The following is a 19,138-nucleotide window of genomic DNA, read 5'->3' as shown; positions in this document are numbered from 1 at the left end:
TGATGGGGATTAATAAAAAGAGGGGTTACCCTAGAGTTTAGTTCACTAATATTTGTTAATTTTGATTGCTTTACTTTTCAAGGTTGTTTGGGCATTGAATGGAAGATGAATCCTACACCCGAATTCGAGTGCACCGTAAGATAGGAAGTGGCCATGGCCATGGTAGCTTCAACAACAAGCAACAAAAAAAGATTCACTAGCATCAAAGATCAAAGATGAAAATGGATGATGCTTTGAAATCTTGATGAAAAGTATCCAAAGATGTTTTCTTCTCTCTCTTTCTCTCTCTCTATTATGTGTCTTAGAAAAAGTTGTTATGAAAAAGTTGTTATGAAAAAGTTGGTGGAAAGGATAAGATTAAGGCCATAAAAATATCTCTAAGTGCCTAATTGTAACACCCTTTTCTAATACCCCAAATATTTAACATATAATCAGAGTAAATAAGTATGCATATAAACAAAGGGCGTCACATCAACGTTTACAAAAACTAAAAGCTTTCAAAAACCAACACCATTCATCATCAAATATACAATTACACCTGGTCATCAAGGTAACACCTTTCACTTGTCATAATTCATCAAGAATATGCATTCACAGCGGAAATAATAAATACTCATGTATTTAAAAAGTGATCATGTCTCATATCATAATCATATCTCAATAATAATCCACAAGATAGTATAACTTCATATCCAAGATATTCGGCACTATGGCCTCTCAATAACAAATAACAAAACATACATGTTCACAAGATAATATCATAATACATATCCAAAATAAAACATGAGTTCAATACTACTAATCCCAACCCAGTGTTACATGACCAGAGCACTGACTAAAAAATGATCCAATACTTTTATTCCAAATATACACATAAACCATAATTATCACATATTCACATTTATCACCAAATCATGTAGCAAACATTACCAAATTCAATTATCACATCTCATACACACATAACAATCACATAAATGCATATATTCAAACATCACATAACACAAATGTGACTCAATGCAAGACATGTGACTCTATGCATGTGGTACCAAATGTGAACCCAACGTTTCACCGCTTTCCGATTCAATATCTAGAATCCAAGCCACGCTTCCGATCCGGACAAGATCAAAGCCAATACGCCTATCTCCAATTAAGATCACGTCTTCTACTCCTATTTCCATTTAAGGATCAACGTCTCTTACCATGTTAACCCACAGTTTCACCGCTTCCACCATAAAATCGATCATGCTATGAATGTATGTACAAATACCAATAATATATGTAATTAAGATTATCTCATCAATCTTAACTTACTGCATACCACGATAATCCAACTCTATGAATTATTCGTCAATTGTACATAACATTCACAACATATACATATATATATATATATATATATATATATATATATATATATATATATATATATATATATATATATATATATATATATATATCATTCACATATAAAGGCCGATAATCAATTACGATTCCCAAATTCAAACAATGTTATTCCTGTTAATCACCAATTCTCAACATATATATACACACATACATGTCAGTTTACACAATCACATAATGATTAAATCACCTAATGCCAACAAAATTATTTTTATCGGAAAGAATCTTTCGCTAGCTTTCTATCGCTCCGAACGGTACTCAAAATAGATTTACGGTTTGAAAGTTATGAATTTATAAAGTTTCAACGAGAATGTAAACACCGACATCATAAATTGACAACTCTAAACATATAAGAATAAATCTTATGAATTTAATTGGCTAATAGTCTAACTCAAGTAATAATGAAACAACTCTAAAGAGTCAAATAACTTCAATTTTAATTTCTCAGTTTATCAGATTTGACTCTAAACAACTCGAAAGCAACTCTGACAACCCTATTGATAACTCTAACAAAATTGAAAATAATTTAAATTATTCAATTAACTCAATTATTTATCTATAATAATATTAAAGGCTTAATTGAATCTAAGTTCCTAATTTCTCATAACAGTATTTGTGTGCTTTGAAGTTAAACCTTAAATCCTCTAGGCATGCTACTGTTAAGCATATATAATACAACTATACAAGTTGCAATGTAGTTTAACCATATTGACATGCTGAGACATTAACATCACGTTATGGTAGACTACATACTTTCCCATTCATGCTTCCCATTCATGTTGTAAAAATAATTAGCAAAACCTATATAATATGAGTCCTAATGGTGTAATTCGTTTGGATATGATTCTAATTCGCAAATGTGGTATATAGCACAAGACTTTAAAACATTTTCATTAATTTTCTATACGGATCTATCCAATGTACAGACTAGAGGACTATAAAGGGTAAGACACTAAAGGTAACACACTAAAGGTAGCACACTCTACTGATATATACCAGGGGTCTATAATTGAATAACACCACTGGAATAGAGCTATTGGTTTGTGATAATATACATATATACCAATTTGTGATTCTCAATCATCTCCCAATTTCACCAACGTACCAATTACTATCATCAAAACATGTTTCTAACAACAATTTCATGAATTCTCAACAAAACCTAACATGTCAAAACCTAAATTAGAAGAACAAAATCCCTAAATCAAGTTAATCTACCCATTGAACCAATCATACTAACCCATAATAATAAGGACTATCCCCCTTACCTCTTTGATTTCTTGAAACCCTGACTTTTATTCTCCTCCTCTCTTAGTCTCCTTTCTTCTCTTTCTCTTCTCTCGAAAATGAACTAATGAAATAATGTCTCTACTCTTTCCACACCCTTACTATCTTATGTCTTAACGGGCTTAAGAAAATAACACCCCTAATTTACTTCTACTTCTAATAATTAGGCCCAATAGATATAATCCTCTAATAATTCAATGTCTCATATTTCTGGTCTAATCTTAATTACTCGAAAAATTCTCAAAACGCTAAATATTAACTCATTAATATTTATAATACTAAAAATATTAAAATTTTCGATTAAATATCGATCCGCTATCCTGAATTAATACCGACTAAATCGTCTTAAAACACAAAAATTTCAATAAATATCACAAATGACTAAATTAAGCAAATAATTATTTTTCCGGACGTTACACTAATCACAAGTGCCTAAAAGTGAAATCTCGCTTAGCCAACCCACTTTGTTAAGCGAGCTCACGAAAATATCTGGTCTTCAAAGTTGACCTCGCTAAGCAAGCTCTTAAATATGGCTCCTCTCTGCCAAGGCCTCTCCTAGCGCACTTGCTGGATTTTGCTTGATTGCTTTGGACTTCTTGCCTCTTCTAAGCTCTCCTCTTTCACACTTTAAGTCCCAAAACTTGCTATCTCCAAAAATTCCTACTAAATGCAAAGGAAAAGTAAAGAAGCTACATATATACAAACATAAACTTAAACTTTATTTATTTACATGAATTGAAAATTTAAGTATTAAAATTCATACTATAAGTTGCAAAAGACCTCAAAAGTATGAACAAATATATCTATAAATTGGCCTCTAACAACCTGCTTGAGCGGGGACTACTCCCCCATAGTGACTTCGCCAAGGTGGTCGACATTGAAACTCCAGCATCGCTCGACACTCTCCTCCTCAAGGCTCAAGCCTACATTTAGTACGAGGAGAAAGAAGTTGCTAACAATGCTCGGGATTCACGACACTTGAAGAGCCCCAAAACCCGAGGCACGATGACTCTACATCTCGCCAGGGAGGAAAAAAGAAGGGAAGAGAAACCCCATAAACCTCGGGAGGGAAGAGGACCTGATGACCGGTTCGCTGAATATATTCCACTGGTAGCTTCTCGCAAGCAAATTCAGTCAGAGTGCGCGAGCTCATAATTCCTCCAGGCTAAAGTCTGTTTCCCTAAGCAGACCCTGCCCAAGCCCAACACTGATAGGACCAAGTATTGTCGGTTCCATAGGAGCCACAGACACGTCACTGAAAAATGCATCCACCTTAAGGATGAAATCAAGATCCTCATCAGAGACAAGCACTTGAAACAATACATTAAAAGGAAGGAAGCTCCTCAGCAAGAAACCCGAGAAGTTAAAAAGGTCAAGAAGGAGAAGCCACCCTTTGACGACACCGCCAACTCTATGTAGGTCGTATTGAGAATCTCCTGACCTGAGGACCTCTACCTCACAAACAATGGCGAACATCCTCCCTCCTTGTCAACACACAGTGTATGAGAAACCTTCCTCTCCACCATGGTCATCTCCCGCGGGGGATTCAACAAACTCATAGTGGGATCGATGAAAATGAAATTTGAAGAAATTATAGATGTAACCTCGACCCATATCTCTACCCTCGACAAGTGCAGAGGAAACTTAGCTCCCATCATTTTCTACCGTGAGGAACTCCTTGGTAGATCCTCGAACTCTAACATTCATCTGCTCGTAAGAGCGGACATGGCCAACTTTGATGTTCGCCGCATCCTGATCAACCAGGGGGGTTCGGTTGACATCATGTACTCCTAGTTGTTCTAGACCCTGCACCTCGATGAGTCACACCTGAATCCCTACATAGGCTCTAATCTGTAAGGTTTTAACAACACGACCACAAGACCCTAGGGTACGTCGAGCTGATTATGACTTTCAGAGCAGTTGAAACCTCCAGGTCAGTTAAAGTTCAATTTCTGGTAATAGATTGTCCTTCTCTATATTAATGCATCTTGGGGAGGCCAACTCTAGCCGAGCCGATCGCGATGCCTTCCACTACCCATCTGAAGATGAAATGCTACACTCCCAAGGGGCCCGTTACCACCCTTCACGGGGATATTGAAGTTGCGATGATGTGCTTCGAAACGGCCTCAAAAGGGATGAACGCCATCAACCTGCCATCCAAAGTTATCAACAAGCCTGCATGACCCAACAACTTAGGGGTTCCGAAGCTAATGCCTCATGTCGACTCAATTGACCTTGACAACCGTTTCACAAAGGATGACCTCGAGGATTAAAAGAAGAAAGAAAAGGGAGCGACACTAACAGCGGAAGCCTCCTCGACACCAGATGACAACGTAGATTTTGCCATTCCCGATGCCCAATTCCATATGGCGAATTCGAAGCCATCCTCCTTGGAAATGATCCCAATAAAGGGGTGAAGATTGGTATCGGCCTCCCCGGCCTCACGAGGAAGCAACTAAAGTCCTGTTTGAGGGAAAATGTTGATCTGTTCGCGTGGAGTGCTGCTGAGATGCCCCGAGGTCGCCTACCACCATAGACATAGGCGTAGGCAGTCTCCCGAGAAAGCTGTAAAAGACGTCTCAGAGACTAATTTTATTTCAGAAGCTCAGTACACAATCTGGCTATCAAACATTGTACTCTTTAAGAAATCTAATGGAAAATGGCGAATGTGCGTTGATTACATCGATCTCAACAGGGCTTGCCCTAAAGATGCACATCCTTTACTGAACATCAATAGACTTGTTGACAATTCTGCAGGTTTTAAATTGTTATTGTTCATGGACGCATACTCGAGATACAACCAGATCCCCATGGCAAAAGGCGACAAAAATTACTCGACTTTAATGACCGAATCGGGCAACTACTACTACAATGTGATGCCTTTTGGCTTGAAAAACGCTGGTGCTACATACCAACGAATAATGAACAAGGTCCTTCAAGGTGATATTGGAGATATGTTCGAAGTCTACATGGACAACATGATTGTCAAGTACCAAGAGGAATCCGACCATACACTCCACTCGAAGAGAGTCTTCGACCGGGCTAGAAGATGCAAGATGAGGTTCAATCCAGAGAAGTGCATTTTTGGTGTTCGAGCAAGCAAGACCTTATTCATCATTCAATCTATAACTCGAATAAATCCATTCAACCCCTAAATAGGATGCTCACCTTGTTATATCGTTTCGGAAGTCTACCTAGCACACACTTCTCATTTTCAAACTTCTTCGCAAAAAAGCAGCGTTCGAATGGACTGAGGAGTCCGAAAAGCCCTCCTCCACCTCAAACAAGTTTTTTCACAACCTCCAATACTCTCCCGACCAAACAGCGGGAAAACCCTTTATCTTTACCTCGCAGTCGCATCCGAAGTTATCAGCGCGACCCTCATTTACGAGACACCCTAAGGGTAGAAACCTGTGTACTTCACAAACAAGACCCTTCAAGGCCCAGAACTCGTGTACCAACAAATCGAGAAAGTCACTCTAATCCTCATTTATGCGGTGAGGAGGCTAAGACACTATTTCTAGCTCACACAATTCTGAAGCAAACCGACCAACCCATAAAACAACTACTTGGTCGTCTCGACATGGCAGTCAGAATGCTAAAATTGTCGCTGGAGCTTTATGAGTCCGACATCTGTTACAATAGCAGAAAGGCCCTTAAAGCTCAAGTACTAGCAAATTTCGTGGCATAAATGACTGTCCAGGCCTCTCTAACAAACGAAGCCCATAAGTGGACCATCTTCATAGATGGAGCATGCCGCTTGATAGGAAGCGGTGCGGGCATCATACTTGAGAATGAGGAAGACATCTTAATCAAAATCTCCCTCACCTTATCCTTCACAACTTCGAACAACCAGGTAAAGTACGAAGCTTTCCTCACATGACTGCGCCTGACCGAGGAGCTGAGAGCTAAAGAGATAAACATTTACACAGACTTCCAGTTCGTCGCATCTCAAGTACATGTAAAATATCAGACCAAGAACGACAATCTCTCAGAATACATAACTCTGGTCCGAGAAAGGATGACAAAATTCGAGTCCGCCAAAATCCAACATGTTCCCTGCGAGCATAACACCAGAGTAGATATCCTGTCAAAGCTTGCAAGCATGAAGAAGAAAGGTGGAAACAAGTCCGTCATCCAAGATATACTTTCTAGATCAAGCATCGAAAAAGACTCTACGATCCTCGACAAGAACGCCATCAGCGACATCGACTGTTGGATGACCCAAGTATATAACTATTTCACAATGGGGGAACTTCCCCCTGACCAAAAGGAGGCCAACGTAATCAGGCGTAAAGCATGCTCTTATGTCTTGCTTGAAGGAAAGTTGTACTGACAGGGATTCTCCACCCCCTTCCTCGAGTGTGTGGAGGAGACCAAGGTCCCTCACATCCTATGCGAAATCCACGAAGGAATCAACGCCCAACATCTCAGAGGAAGATCCCTCATCGGGAAAGCCTTAATACAAGATACTATTGACCCATCATGTAGCATGGCGCGAAGGAACATGTCAAAAAATGCGACAAATGCCAACGCCACAGTGACATGCATCTAGCATCGTGCAACGAACTCAAGATGTTGTCATCCCCGTGGCAATTCGCCTAGTGGGGTCTCGACATCCTCGGGTCATTTACCACAGTATCATATCAGAACAAATACCTGATAGTCGGCATACCCTATTCGAACGAAGACACGGTACACCCTAAATTATGAAGTGTGCTCGGGTACAAGCATGGGCTTCGAAATTGAAACAAAAGGTAAGTTTCCACTCTCTTACGAGCATATTATTGACACGATAGGGAAACCTCAACTGAGTTTCGTCGCCGTCGTACTAGCTTGGCAGGACACCCAGCTCGCATTGAGAAGTTCACGCCGCAGAAATCAAGGTCTCGTCCGAGACCTTAGAATCTACTACCAATCCATAATCCAACTCCGATTCCTAGACAAGTTCCCTTCACTGTCGAAGCAAGACCCCGGACACTTAGCAAAAAATAAATCGCAATCCCTGCGAACAACTCAATACGACGAGCAACAAATACTTGGTAAACACGGCGTACACACAAGCAGGTCGTAAAAAAACAAAACATACACACGCATGTCAGAAACGTTAAATTCGATTAAAGGAAAACAACCACAAGGGCCGCGACTGACACAATATTACAAAAGGGGGGGGGGGCAAAACCTCATTATCCAAATGTTACATAAAAATACACGAATGGCCAAATAAATATTAACAAAAAAACAAAGATCAAGGTTGATTGTCTTCTTCTTCTCCTTCCTCAGAGGGAGAACTGACAAAAGACACTATCTGACCATCTTCCACCTTGGACAAGTACCTGATCCCATCGATGATGAGCTCGACTGCAGCATTCACGACCTTAGTTAAGCCACCACATTATTAAAACCCAGTTCAACTGCGGCCAAGAAATCTCGCTCGAGCTAACCTATCTGAGCAACCAACTGAATCCGAGTCATTAGGGTTCTCACCCCTTCAACCTCATCCTCGGAAGGCTTCGCAGCGACCTCGAGGATAACAATCCTGTCATAAGAACATTTCTTCCCGACACTCAGGGCCTCCACCTCAGCTGTCAACTCAAATGTTTTCCGTCCTTCGCCCGCACCTCACTAAGGATCCCAAAATGGGTATGATATTTGTCTTTGTAATCTACAAAATCAGTCTCCAACTCGGTCGCCTCTCATATACGGTCTTGAGCCTGTCCAGATCCCGTTTCGAACAGGACTACACCTCATTAAGGACCATGTTCGTCTCTAACACCCTTAGCAGGGCGGCAACATCTTGGTTTACCATATTCCTCCCGTCCTCCGTGCCGAGGTTCTCATTGGCCAATGACTCCGCCGATGGCACAAATAAATAAGTACTTCCCTCAAAAAGCTTCCGGTTGAGAGTGTAAGGCGACAACTCGAACTGGACCGTGGGGACTTCTCCCGTGAGATCTATAAGCACCTCTAATTACCTGTATGTGCGTTGCTTCTTCTTCTTCGGGCTTTCTTGCTGAAGAGGAGAGGTATTTCCAATAGGAGAAAAGGAGGATTGGTTGCCAGAGCCACTAGAGACATCATTCTTGGGCTCGTTCTGGAGTTGCGCTACTAGTTTTTTGGGATGCTTCTTTCCGGTTTTCCCCTGACCAGCAGCCATCGCCATGATACACTTCTGAAGGCTCGACATGTTATCTATAACAAATAACGAGCCAAGTTAGTACACCGAGGAAGAAATGCATATCCACATGATAAAAGAAAAATAACTACCTAAAAGCAACTTAGCATCCTCAAAAGAACCACATTCGAGGAGGGCTTTGGTGTTAATAAACTAGGGCTCATACATGGCTTGGCCCTGCTTGTCAAGGAAAGCCTCCCCGACCCTAGTTATCCACTGAGGAAGGGTAAAACCATCGACAAACTACAATAATATATCTTAACTGCGTTGGTCCTCGGGGTTCAACTCGCCCGGTTTCTTAGTGTAAAAATCTATACTCCGGTCAAAATGTTCCTTAATCTAACGAAAAAGGAACTTCGTGACCCTCTTCGTCACTTCGCTCCCATCCTAGTTGTGGTGTACCACCCCATCTTCCTCAGTCACAACCATCGACTCAAACACATAGTCATCGGTTGCTTGGCTCACGGGCACAACCAAATAATACTTATCCTTGAAGGTGCAAACAAAATTCGTGAACACTTTAAAAAGTCTCTTTGAGTGTTTAAGGGACACCAACTATGTTTTTCCATCGAGGGACTGTCGTTGGAGGTGGAAACAATGAAAGAACAGATGGAGGATGACACCGGCTTGGAGGTACTGGCATACGATCTCAAAAGCCCGAATAAAGGCGATCAAATTCGAGTGCAATTGGAAGGGCGCCAGATCCAGCCAAATAAAGACACCGATCTAAAAATCGCTGAATGGCAACCGAAGACCCATTTCTCTAAAAAAGTATCCGTACAGATCGGCTCTTCCGAGGTAGGTTGGTAAACTGCCCAATTCCCAGGGTCCTCCGACAGATCCACACTTCTCTTTATGATCGTAAATGACTCGTCTGAGAAATTGGTGAAACGCGAGGCTATTCCTCAAGGTTCTGTCTCGACCCAATCCAGCCTGACATAAGTGATCGTATCCACTAGATTGTGATCTTCAACATTGTGAGCCATTGTACCTGAAAAGTAGAGGACAATAGTGAATTCGACAATCAACCACTCCCCACCCTCGTTGGCCTCGGGTGTTACATGCTCACCAGCTTCCACTTGATTCACCCCTGAACCACATCGTACTGGGAGAGGTATGCTCCGATACCATTTGTAATGCCTTAGACTGTTTTTAGGATTATCGACTGACTCCACAAACTAACACGAGTCTTTTCAGCATGTTTTGTCTTCACTCACATGCATTCCAAAAAACTTCCAAAAAGGCCACCGATCCAAATACTACTATAAGTCAAACACGTTTAACTATGGAGCTCTTATCTGTTAGACTATTGAAAAGAAGATGCATCTTGTTGGTATAGGTAGTACAAATCAATCCTTATAAGCATTTCTTTAACCAAGCAATCTCATACTTGCACAGTCTTAGAATCCCTTTCAGTTCAATGTGAATTCGATGATCACTCCTCGCCTTCTTCGATTCTAGAGGTATCTCATTGTCATGTCCTTTCCATCGACAACCACTTCCGTCCTTATTGGTCTCGGTTGTTACATAGAATGTAGTTCAACAAAATAAATATATGATTCTATTGTTTGTCATTGCCTTCAATTTTGTCATTGCCTTTTATACGATTCCATTTATTTTGAAGGAAATACTTCAAACAAAATGTTGCATTTAATTTTATAAACAAACTAGTCAGAGACCCGTGCTGTCGCACGGGTAATTTTCTATTGATGTTGTGTCCAACACCAAGAAATCAACGGACAAAATGATATATCATTAGCCATGTTAAATGTCATACAAATGAAGGAGTTTTAAGGTATGACTCAAAAGATATGTTTTTAAATTAGCAGTACAATACAAAATGTGTTACAAATGGTTATACCGAAACCAAAAAAAAAACAATTATCCAAAAAGTTTGTGAAGGAGTCCTAATGTATCGCACACGTTCCTCAATGAAGTGAATGAAATCATCCTGAAATAGCAAAATAACATAAACAAAATTACATTCTATACATTTGTAAATTCAAAGTGGTCAATTATAATTGTTTATGACATGATAAGATTTTAGGGGTAAATTCACACCTTTCAAATGTTATGGAAGACTTCCTTGAATACAACATTGGTGGTAGAGATCATCGGTTCCCTGTCTTTGTCATGAATAAGAATCCTTAATCCCTTTTTGGATTTTACTCTTGAAATAGCCACATATAATTGCCCATGGCTAAAAACCTCTTTTGGCAAATATAATCCAACATTATCAAGTGATTGACCTTGAGACTTGTTAATAGTCATGGCAAAGGAAACAATAATTGGAAATTGGCGTCGCACCAATTTAAATGGCCATGGAGACTGTGATGGGGACAAAGACATTCTAGGAATATAAAAGAGGTTACCAATATTTTTTCCAGAAATGATCTTAGCTTCTATGACATGAGCAGCAAGCCTGGTTACAGTAAGCCTTGTACCATTGCACAATCCTTCAGACTGATCTAGGTTGCGCATCAACATAATAGTGGCTCCAACTTTCAACTTGATTGAATGGTTAGGCAATCCTGAAGTTTTAAGAGCATTTAGGAACTCCGGTGTCACGTGCTCATACGCATCAAAGGTAGTTGCATCAGATTTATCAATAGAATCACTACTAAAGTATTCTTTCTCTTCTCCTACAACAATTGAAAAAGACGTATATTTATTTAGTAATTTCTGCAAAATATAGTTCAAGTTGTCTAATCAGAAGGTATATAATATTGACATGCATAAATTGTACTAAGTGCAATTTTAATACCTGGAAGAAGGTCTGTGATATATTGATTTATATCATCAACAACTTCAATTGTTGAAGCCAATATCGCTCGACTTTGTAGATAGTTGGAATCAAGATAATTATGAATGAGATCAGGATATGTATCTTCAACAATTGCCTTAATTGGATCAGAAAAGTTAGAAATTAAGAACTCATCTGGAATACTAATATCAGCATAGCCATCGTTTGGCTCACACATGGTCCCATCTCCAATATTTAAAATCCACTCAGAAAAGCTCCTTATGTCATCAGCTGTAGAATCAGGTGGACCAGTTTGCAAGCGCATGTTCTTTGTAAGCCTCAATACTCTACAATGATCCCAAATATAAGAAGCATTGATTGTGGCATGGATAATATCAGATCTTGTACCTCTTGGTATAACAGGGAGAATTTGTCTGAAGTCACCACCAAAGACAACAACCTTACCTCCAAACACTGTTTCACATGGCTTTGTGGGTCCACTCATAATATCCTTTAAGGATTTGTCCAGAGATTCAAAGCAAAACTTGTTAGCCATAGGAGCCTCATCCCATATGATTAGATCTGTCATCTTGAGAAGCCCAGCAAGATCATCCTTTTTTTCAATGTTGCAAATAGAAGTTTCTAAGGTAGGGACAGGAATCTTAAATCTAGAATGAGCTGTTCTTCCACCTGGTAACAACAAACTTGCAATTCCACTTGAAGCAACGGGCAAGACTATTTTTTTTTTAGACCTAACTGCTGCTGATAAGGTGTTCCACATAAAGGTCTTACCAGTCCCACCGTATCCATATAAAAAAAATACCCCGCCCTGTTGCTTTTCGACAGCATTCATGATTTCCTCAAAAATGCTTCTTTGCTCATCTGTGTATAAAAGGGTAACCCAAGAGATTGTTAAACAAAGGTACCAACTCAAATATTTTCTGACGTTGCAACTATAGAGTGATATTACCTGTAAGAGAAGAGTACAAATTCTCATAAATTTGTTGTTGAGCAACAACATCATATTGGCCTTCATCATAGAGTAGCCTATTTCCTGTAAAGGAGACGACATAATCTTTTGGATATGACATTGTCTTGAAATCTTTCAGGCTTCGATTATTATTTTGTAAGAGTGTTTCAATTGCCATTAGAGTCCGATCTTTTAACTCGGCGTCGCTCATTGTAAGACCTATGTTATTAAAGCGAAAAAACAATATAAATATGTAACCATTTATCACAGCATTAAGATTAAATGAATGTAAGCAATGACAAGAAATGATATAATATAAGAGCATGCATAACAATAAAGTAAAAAAGATGTCTGGATGTAAGAAATTCACTAAAAAAACTAATGGCATTTTGCTACGTATCGAAAACAGTAGCTGACTAAATAATATCATACGCATACTATTTATAACAGTGGCTATGATCTTGATATTACCTCATTCACTATTGTCTCACAGATGTTGTAAATAGTATGTGAACAAAAAGGATCCGTGCTCAGCATTTCATAAAACAAACCAGGCACTTTATATTAGTTTCTTTCAGCGCAATTTCGCAGATGGTCACGGTTTTCCATCATAGTTATCTAGCATTTAAAGACTATAAGATAATCTAGCTTTAAGCATTAATTGTTGTCTGCCTTACAACGCTAACATGTCATAATGAATAAATGTAACAGACCCAAAGTGAAATATATGTATTTCCATGTTTTATTGCACACGGATGATTCGTATGACATGTTGCAGAATATTGAAATAAAGAAAACCAAATTTAGCACATAAGATAAAATACCTTGATCTCTTGCCAATAACCGTTGATCATAAAGAATGTCATCCGATAAATACATCCAAGTCTTCCTCCAGACATGTTCGGGTCTATTCATGGATGAAGATAACAACATCGTCACGAATAACTTGCGTAAAAATGGACCCGAACCCCATAGATGTGCCTCTTTGATTGCCTCAATAAATTCTCGATCATCTTGTAGAAATCCCATTGCAAAGCATGCATCACGAAAAGTTTTAAGTTGTTTACCATCAACTTTTTTGATGTCTTTATAGCACAGAGGACCCTTTTTCACAGTGAGCATCATCCTTAAATAAAACAATTCACCAGTGCTTTGAGGAACCCAAATGAGTCGACCAATTGTATACCCTCGTTTCCTTGGTTTCCAACTCCGACTCCTCTTATGATAAACAAATTTAGAAACAAAGTCACCATAAGTTAGTGATCTTGCTTCTTCATAAGTTTTGTTTGCCTCGAACCATGATGTAAACATAGACTCGGTTACACTTGGTTTTAGTAAAACATCACCAACTTGCTCGTAGTCTTTGTAGTACACGGAGTTTTCACCTTCCATATGAAAAAACAATCTCTCCACGGCTGGCTTCCTGCCATGTATAGAATAAGAGAAGATCCTCCAACATGCCTCACTTGGGGAGATGTATCTGCAATCCAAATATTGCTTGATCTCGTCAACGTTGTTCTTGTCCTGACCTTGTATGATGGCAGAAATTCGATCTGAACCTTTGTTTATATATTTGAAAAGGTATTTTATAGAAGTACTTTGGTTGCACCATTCCATGTTGATGTGGGCTTGGTATTTCAACAACAAACTTGGATTATGCGGAACTACATGACCACTATGAAAAATGAAGCCGTTTTTTTCAATTGTGTGTCCGTTGTTTCTTCTCCTATAAACCGGATAGCCTTCTTGGTCCACTATAGTGGTAGACTGAAACTTCTTAGGGTAAAACTTGGTGCATTTGTTATCTTTCATGCAAGATGACTTGACGTTTGCCAAACCACAAGGACCATGAACCATGTGAGCTTTGACCAAATTGTACAACCGAGGGTGTGTTTCCGGATCGGGCACTTCAGCACTTATGATCTTGTCAATGTCTTCGGGTCCTGGATATTTGTTTGAAGGATGCAAAAAGATCAATATATGGGCATGAGGCAAACCTCTCTTTTGGAACTCAATGGTGTACATATCTAGCATTGGAAGAGCAAAACATAATTAGGAACAATGTTAGTTATAGTACTACAAAATTTGAGCAAAGAGGGATAAATAACTCACAAGCAAGTACTTTGCCAAGAACACCCTTTTTGGTTAGATCCGAAAGCAATTGGTCAAACTTGATTTTGAAAATTCTGGAAATCACATCGGGTCGATCTTGAGGTTTCAGATGGAGAGGTCCAAGCACTCTTTGAATCTCAGGCCAATTTGGGTTACAGGTAAAAGTAATAAACAAATCAGGAAACCCAACTTTACTGCATATAGCCATCCCATCATAGTATAATTGATCCATAAACCTACGACCACCGACAAAGGACGAAGGCAAAACAACTCGCTTACCTATGCTTACACCTGGAAGTTGACTCTGATCACCCTCTTTCTCTAAAGAGTTGTACTTGGAAACCCGAAGCTTAGGTTGGTTCTTGCGTAGCCATTCTAGTTTCTCGGACTCCAACATTGTGTAACCATCGACCAGGAATTGCTGGAACAACCTTCTAGAAGATAACAGAGTCTTAGCTTCGGATAACCTCGTTTGAATGCGAAATGCAAGCCATTCGCGTATTGTGAGCCTATTTCTTATGCTATTTTCTTTGAAAGGCAAGTCTCTATGTGCTACATCAGGTCTATAACCATCTTCACCATAAGGAAATATCAAAGGATACTGGTAAGCCATATAAGCCGCATGCAGTTCGTTAATTCTTTGAAGTCTTCCTCCCTTTGTCTGCATTATGATATCCCTCATTTCAGCTGTGTCAATATCACCGACAACCAAGGCTGCAACCTCAGATACAGTTGGTTGATTATACACTCTCCCATCTGTGGATCTGTTGGAAATGAGTCGCAGCTTCAAGTTTGGAGTTTCCCCATTATTTAACCATTGCTTTGCCATTTGAAAACTCTTAGCATGAGGATTGCATTCATACAGCATATTGGATAACTCATTTACAACCAATGTATCAAAGTTTTCTTTGTTCCTTCACATGAGAAAACATTAATATTAATACAAATGAATGCACATGATTAGATATCACAAAAAAAGGGAGATGACAACATTTAACTAACAGCCACAATAGTATGTTAGGGGCAATAACCTTAGTCCATGCATTCGGTTTTCAACTTCATTCTCCGTGTCATAAATATATAATTGAGCAAACTTCGGTTTCTGACCTTGAGCAGGCAACAAACTTCCGATTCGATGACAGGTTTGACCTTGTATCCTTAGTGTTGGAGGCCCACGTCCATCGTTAAAACGATTGTCCACCTTTGCTCCAGGTGAAGTAAATGCAAACATCATGTTGTAAACACGGATGTGTTGTTGAAATTTCCGGCTAACAACGTTCTCGTGATCAAACAATAGCTTTGCAAGTATTTCTGGAGGCTGTCTAAGCAGTGGCAGTTCAACTTTCCCGTTCCCACAACACAACATAAACTTCGGGTTAGCGGAATGAGAACTCTTGTGCATCCTCTCTTGATACCACATCATTGCTTTACAATAACGACATTCGATAAGAGGGGAACCGATATCGTAATATTCTACATAAGAAACAAAAGAAGCAATCATAGATTAGAAAATAATCATGCAGCCTAGGACAAGTTTGATTATTGTAGCAAAATAAATCAAAAACTGCATACCCTCGTCATTTACGGTTGCATTCGCATGAATTGTAAATGGTGCTCCATCTCTTTCCGAGTCTAAACAGACATCTTCTTCGGATTCATAAGCTGTTATGTTAAATCACAGTAAATGTACACCAATTAGAATGAGGTAATCACGCTGTTGGCTTCAAGGCAGAAAGTGTGTCACAAAAATTGAACCATGACATGTTATAATTGCTGGAAGAAAGTATTATACTTACTTGCAAAGGGATCATAGTCGCTATCATCGTCGGAGTCGCTATCAAAATCCATATTGACCGTAGGTGTAAATATAGGACATGTTGGTTCTATTCTCTGCTTTGGAATAAGTGTTGACTGTGATACCGGATGTGCTCCGTGCATAGAATTTTGGTTCATGTCCTCTAGTGTTTGCAGACCAGTGAAAGATGGTGCACTGCGAACGTGTTTGAACAATGGTTTTCACTATGAATATTATATAATTATAAGCGAATTAAAAATGGTGTACTACGAATGCTGTTTGTTACCTTGAAGGCGGTGATTTTGTTGGTATAGACTGCCTGCCCCTAATTGAACTTTGGTTAGGGACATGCTTATTCAAATTGAAGGCTAGGTTTTGATCTGTTTGTGTTTTCCTAGGCCTGCCCCTACCTGGTTTATGGAGCGTTGGACATCTGTACATTAAAAGGTAATTAAAGATTATTAAAGGTAATAACATTCAAAGATTAACAATTGAATTATAATTACTGCATTCGGCATGACTGTTTCGAGGATTGGATCAGACTCCAATATAATAGCTAATTGCGCGACCTCGGTTAACCCGCGATGTCTGTATCAAAAGCGGTAATGCAACCACGGTGAAACCGCATGCTGAACTTGTATCTTTATAAGGAACATTGTCTACATTGTGACCACAAATTAATGGTATATATAACCATACAGTGTGTAGCAACAATTATAAGTGATTCTTCCATGCAGTTAAAGATGATACAGAAAAAAAGTACCTAGCTTGTGAGTATGCTCTGTGCGTCTGAGTTGGTGCGGCGGTACCTTCAGCACCAGTCAGTATAGGAAACTTGCTGCACAAGTTCAACACCATATTTGGAACTCCAAATTGTTTTTTAGGCCTGCCCCTGCTTGTTTTGGATATCGGTGCACCGCTGATGAGGTATTGTATCAATAAGATATTATAATTATTCACTATACAATAGTTTTGAAGATTGGTTGATATATGGCTAAGAATGTAAAGTCACAGTACTTACTTCTTTGAATTAGATGAACTTCCAACTTCAATGACCGTGTTTTTATATTGTGGAGATGATTGTTGCTCAGATTGCAATGAGGAATGTTGGTACGTTTCATTTTCCGCAACGGTTGAAGTTGTAGCAAACTTTGACAATAGATTTTTTCCTAGATTGCCAATTTGGTAGGTTTTCAAATTACTTCTAAAAGTGTGTCTTGGTAGGCTAGGTTCTGAACCGGCAACACGTCCGCTTAGTTGAATAGACGGTACATTGAGTTGTGATATTGTATTACTATTTTGAGACGACGGAGTCAGCTCGGACAAAGGTTGTCTTGGCGTGAAGTGGCATGGAGTATTGTACATTGTATTCACACCAAGCAGGTCCTAATGATTAATTTTGTGACGTTTGATTAGGTTTTCCTTCATAATCAAAGATCTTCTTGCTCTTGCCTTCTTTCCGGACACAATTTTCTCAGCTGGGTTCATATTTTGCCAAAATAACTGATCTACAACAGTCAATGACAGTATAACAGTATAAGTTGTAATCTAATAACAACCACTGTGTCATAAATAGTATGCATAACAAAGATAATTAGGTTCACCAACATATTAACTTCCAACCTATAAAAGTTTATGTAATATGGACAAAAGATCAATTAATTCTTAATTTCTATGTAATGACAAAAGTCCAATTAATACCTCAACCTCTAAAGTCTCTATGCTTTTAATGAGGTGGTTGTTTCATCATAAATGAGTTCATTCATAAATGAGTTAAACAAATGAATCCTATAAGAAAGGCATATTCCATCAAACCATGAGTAACTTTCAAATACATAGAGTGACATTGTTTAACATACTTAACTTATGGTCTCAGCAGCACTAAGGTGAGTTACAAATTAAGAGGTTCTTACACCCCCATTAGGATGCAGAAATTAAATTGTCATTAGAACAACATCTTCAACATTCATTTTCCCCAAGAAAATTGATTTCATTCCACTAATAGCTTCCATGCCTCCCTAACTTTGTCTAATATTTGTTCAGAGACAACACAGTGCAAATGGATTGCACTTAATACTCTAATGTTTTAGACAACAAAGGGTATTCTAAACAGTCCTAGTGCTTTGGCAAGATTTGGTCCAAAAGTATAATTTTTTTCTCTAAGCTTCTGAGGCAGTTGTTGTATATCTTATGAGAAGATAATTAAACTTGAAGTAATATAAGCAATGAAGATGCTCACCTGCTGCATGAAATTTCGAAGGCAACAGAATGGTGGTTCCTAGCTTTTTCTCATTTCCAACCAATCAGTTCACAGCAGTTGAACATATTGATCCAGGTATGGAATTTTTTGCTGGGTTTTTTTGGTTTGTTTAAAATAAATTATACTTGTTGATTTAGAGCCAAAAATATGCATGAGATTTAGGCAAGAAACAAAATATGTTTCATATCCTTATTATTTTGTATAATATTACGTGGCAGGATGATTATTAAACCTATGTTATATTTCATATTATATTAATTTTGTTTATTGTACATATAGAAATTTTGTTTAATATTACGTGGCTGGTTCCTAATTAAACTTATTTTGTTTCATTGTATATTAATTTTGTTTAATGTTACGTAGCAGCTTTCAAATATGCATGAGATGTAGTCCTA

General features: G+C 38.7%; 1 protein-coding gene across 1 annotated transcript; it reads right to left on the bottom strand.

The window, feature by feature from the left end:
- Positions 1-10,927: 10,927 nt before the first annotated feature.
- On the bottom strand, positions 10,928-17,848 carry LOC131619442 (uncharacterized). The gene is made up of 11 exons (XM_058890535.1): positions 17,505-17,848; positions 17,247-17,402; positions 16,770-16,916; positions 16,485-16,678; positions 16,261-16,350; positions 15,720-16,161; positions 14,689-15,602; positions 13,401-14,603; positions 12,577-12,795; positions 11,628-12,488; positions 10,928-11,505 (listed from the first exon to the last, which is right to left on the bottom strand). Exons 1-11 carry the CDS (start codon positions 17,846-17,848, stop codon positions 10,928-10,930), a joined length of 5,148 nt encoding a protein of 1,715 aa, XP_058746518.1.
- Between the last annotated feature and the right edge of the window lie 1,290 nt (positions 17,849-19,138).

Source organism: Vicia villosa, linkage group LG7, assembly GCF_029867415.1.
Source record: "Vicia villosa cultivar HV-30 ecotype Madison, WI linkage group LG7, Vvil1.0, whole genome shotgun sequence".
NCBI lineage: Eukaryota > Viridiplantae > Streptophyta > Magnoliopsida > Fabales > Fabaceae > Vicia > Vicia villosa.
The sequence above is the reverse complement of the archived record's forward strand: the minus strand, read 5'-3'. Positions and strand labels throughout refer to the sequence as shown.

What these genes read in the sequence shown, in the direction of transcription:
- LOC131619442 (XM_058890535.1), bottom strand. Translation starts at nt 17,848, where the DNA reads ATGTACAATACTCCATGCCACTTCACGCCAAGACAACCTTTGTCCGAG. An exon ending in CGACTATGATCCCTTTGCAA is followed by an intron (nt 16,351 to 16,484) that starts GTAAGTATAATA and finishes TTAACATAACAG; the next exon opens with CTTATGAATCCGAAGAAGAT. An exon ending in TATCACAGACCTTCTTCCAG is followed by an intron (nt 11,506 to 11,627) that starts GTATTAAAATTG and finishes CAATTGTTGTAG; the next exon opens with GAGAAGAGAAAGAATACTTT.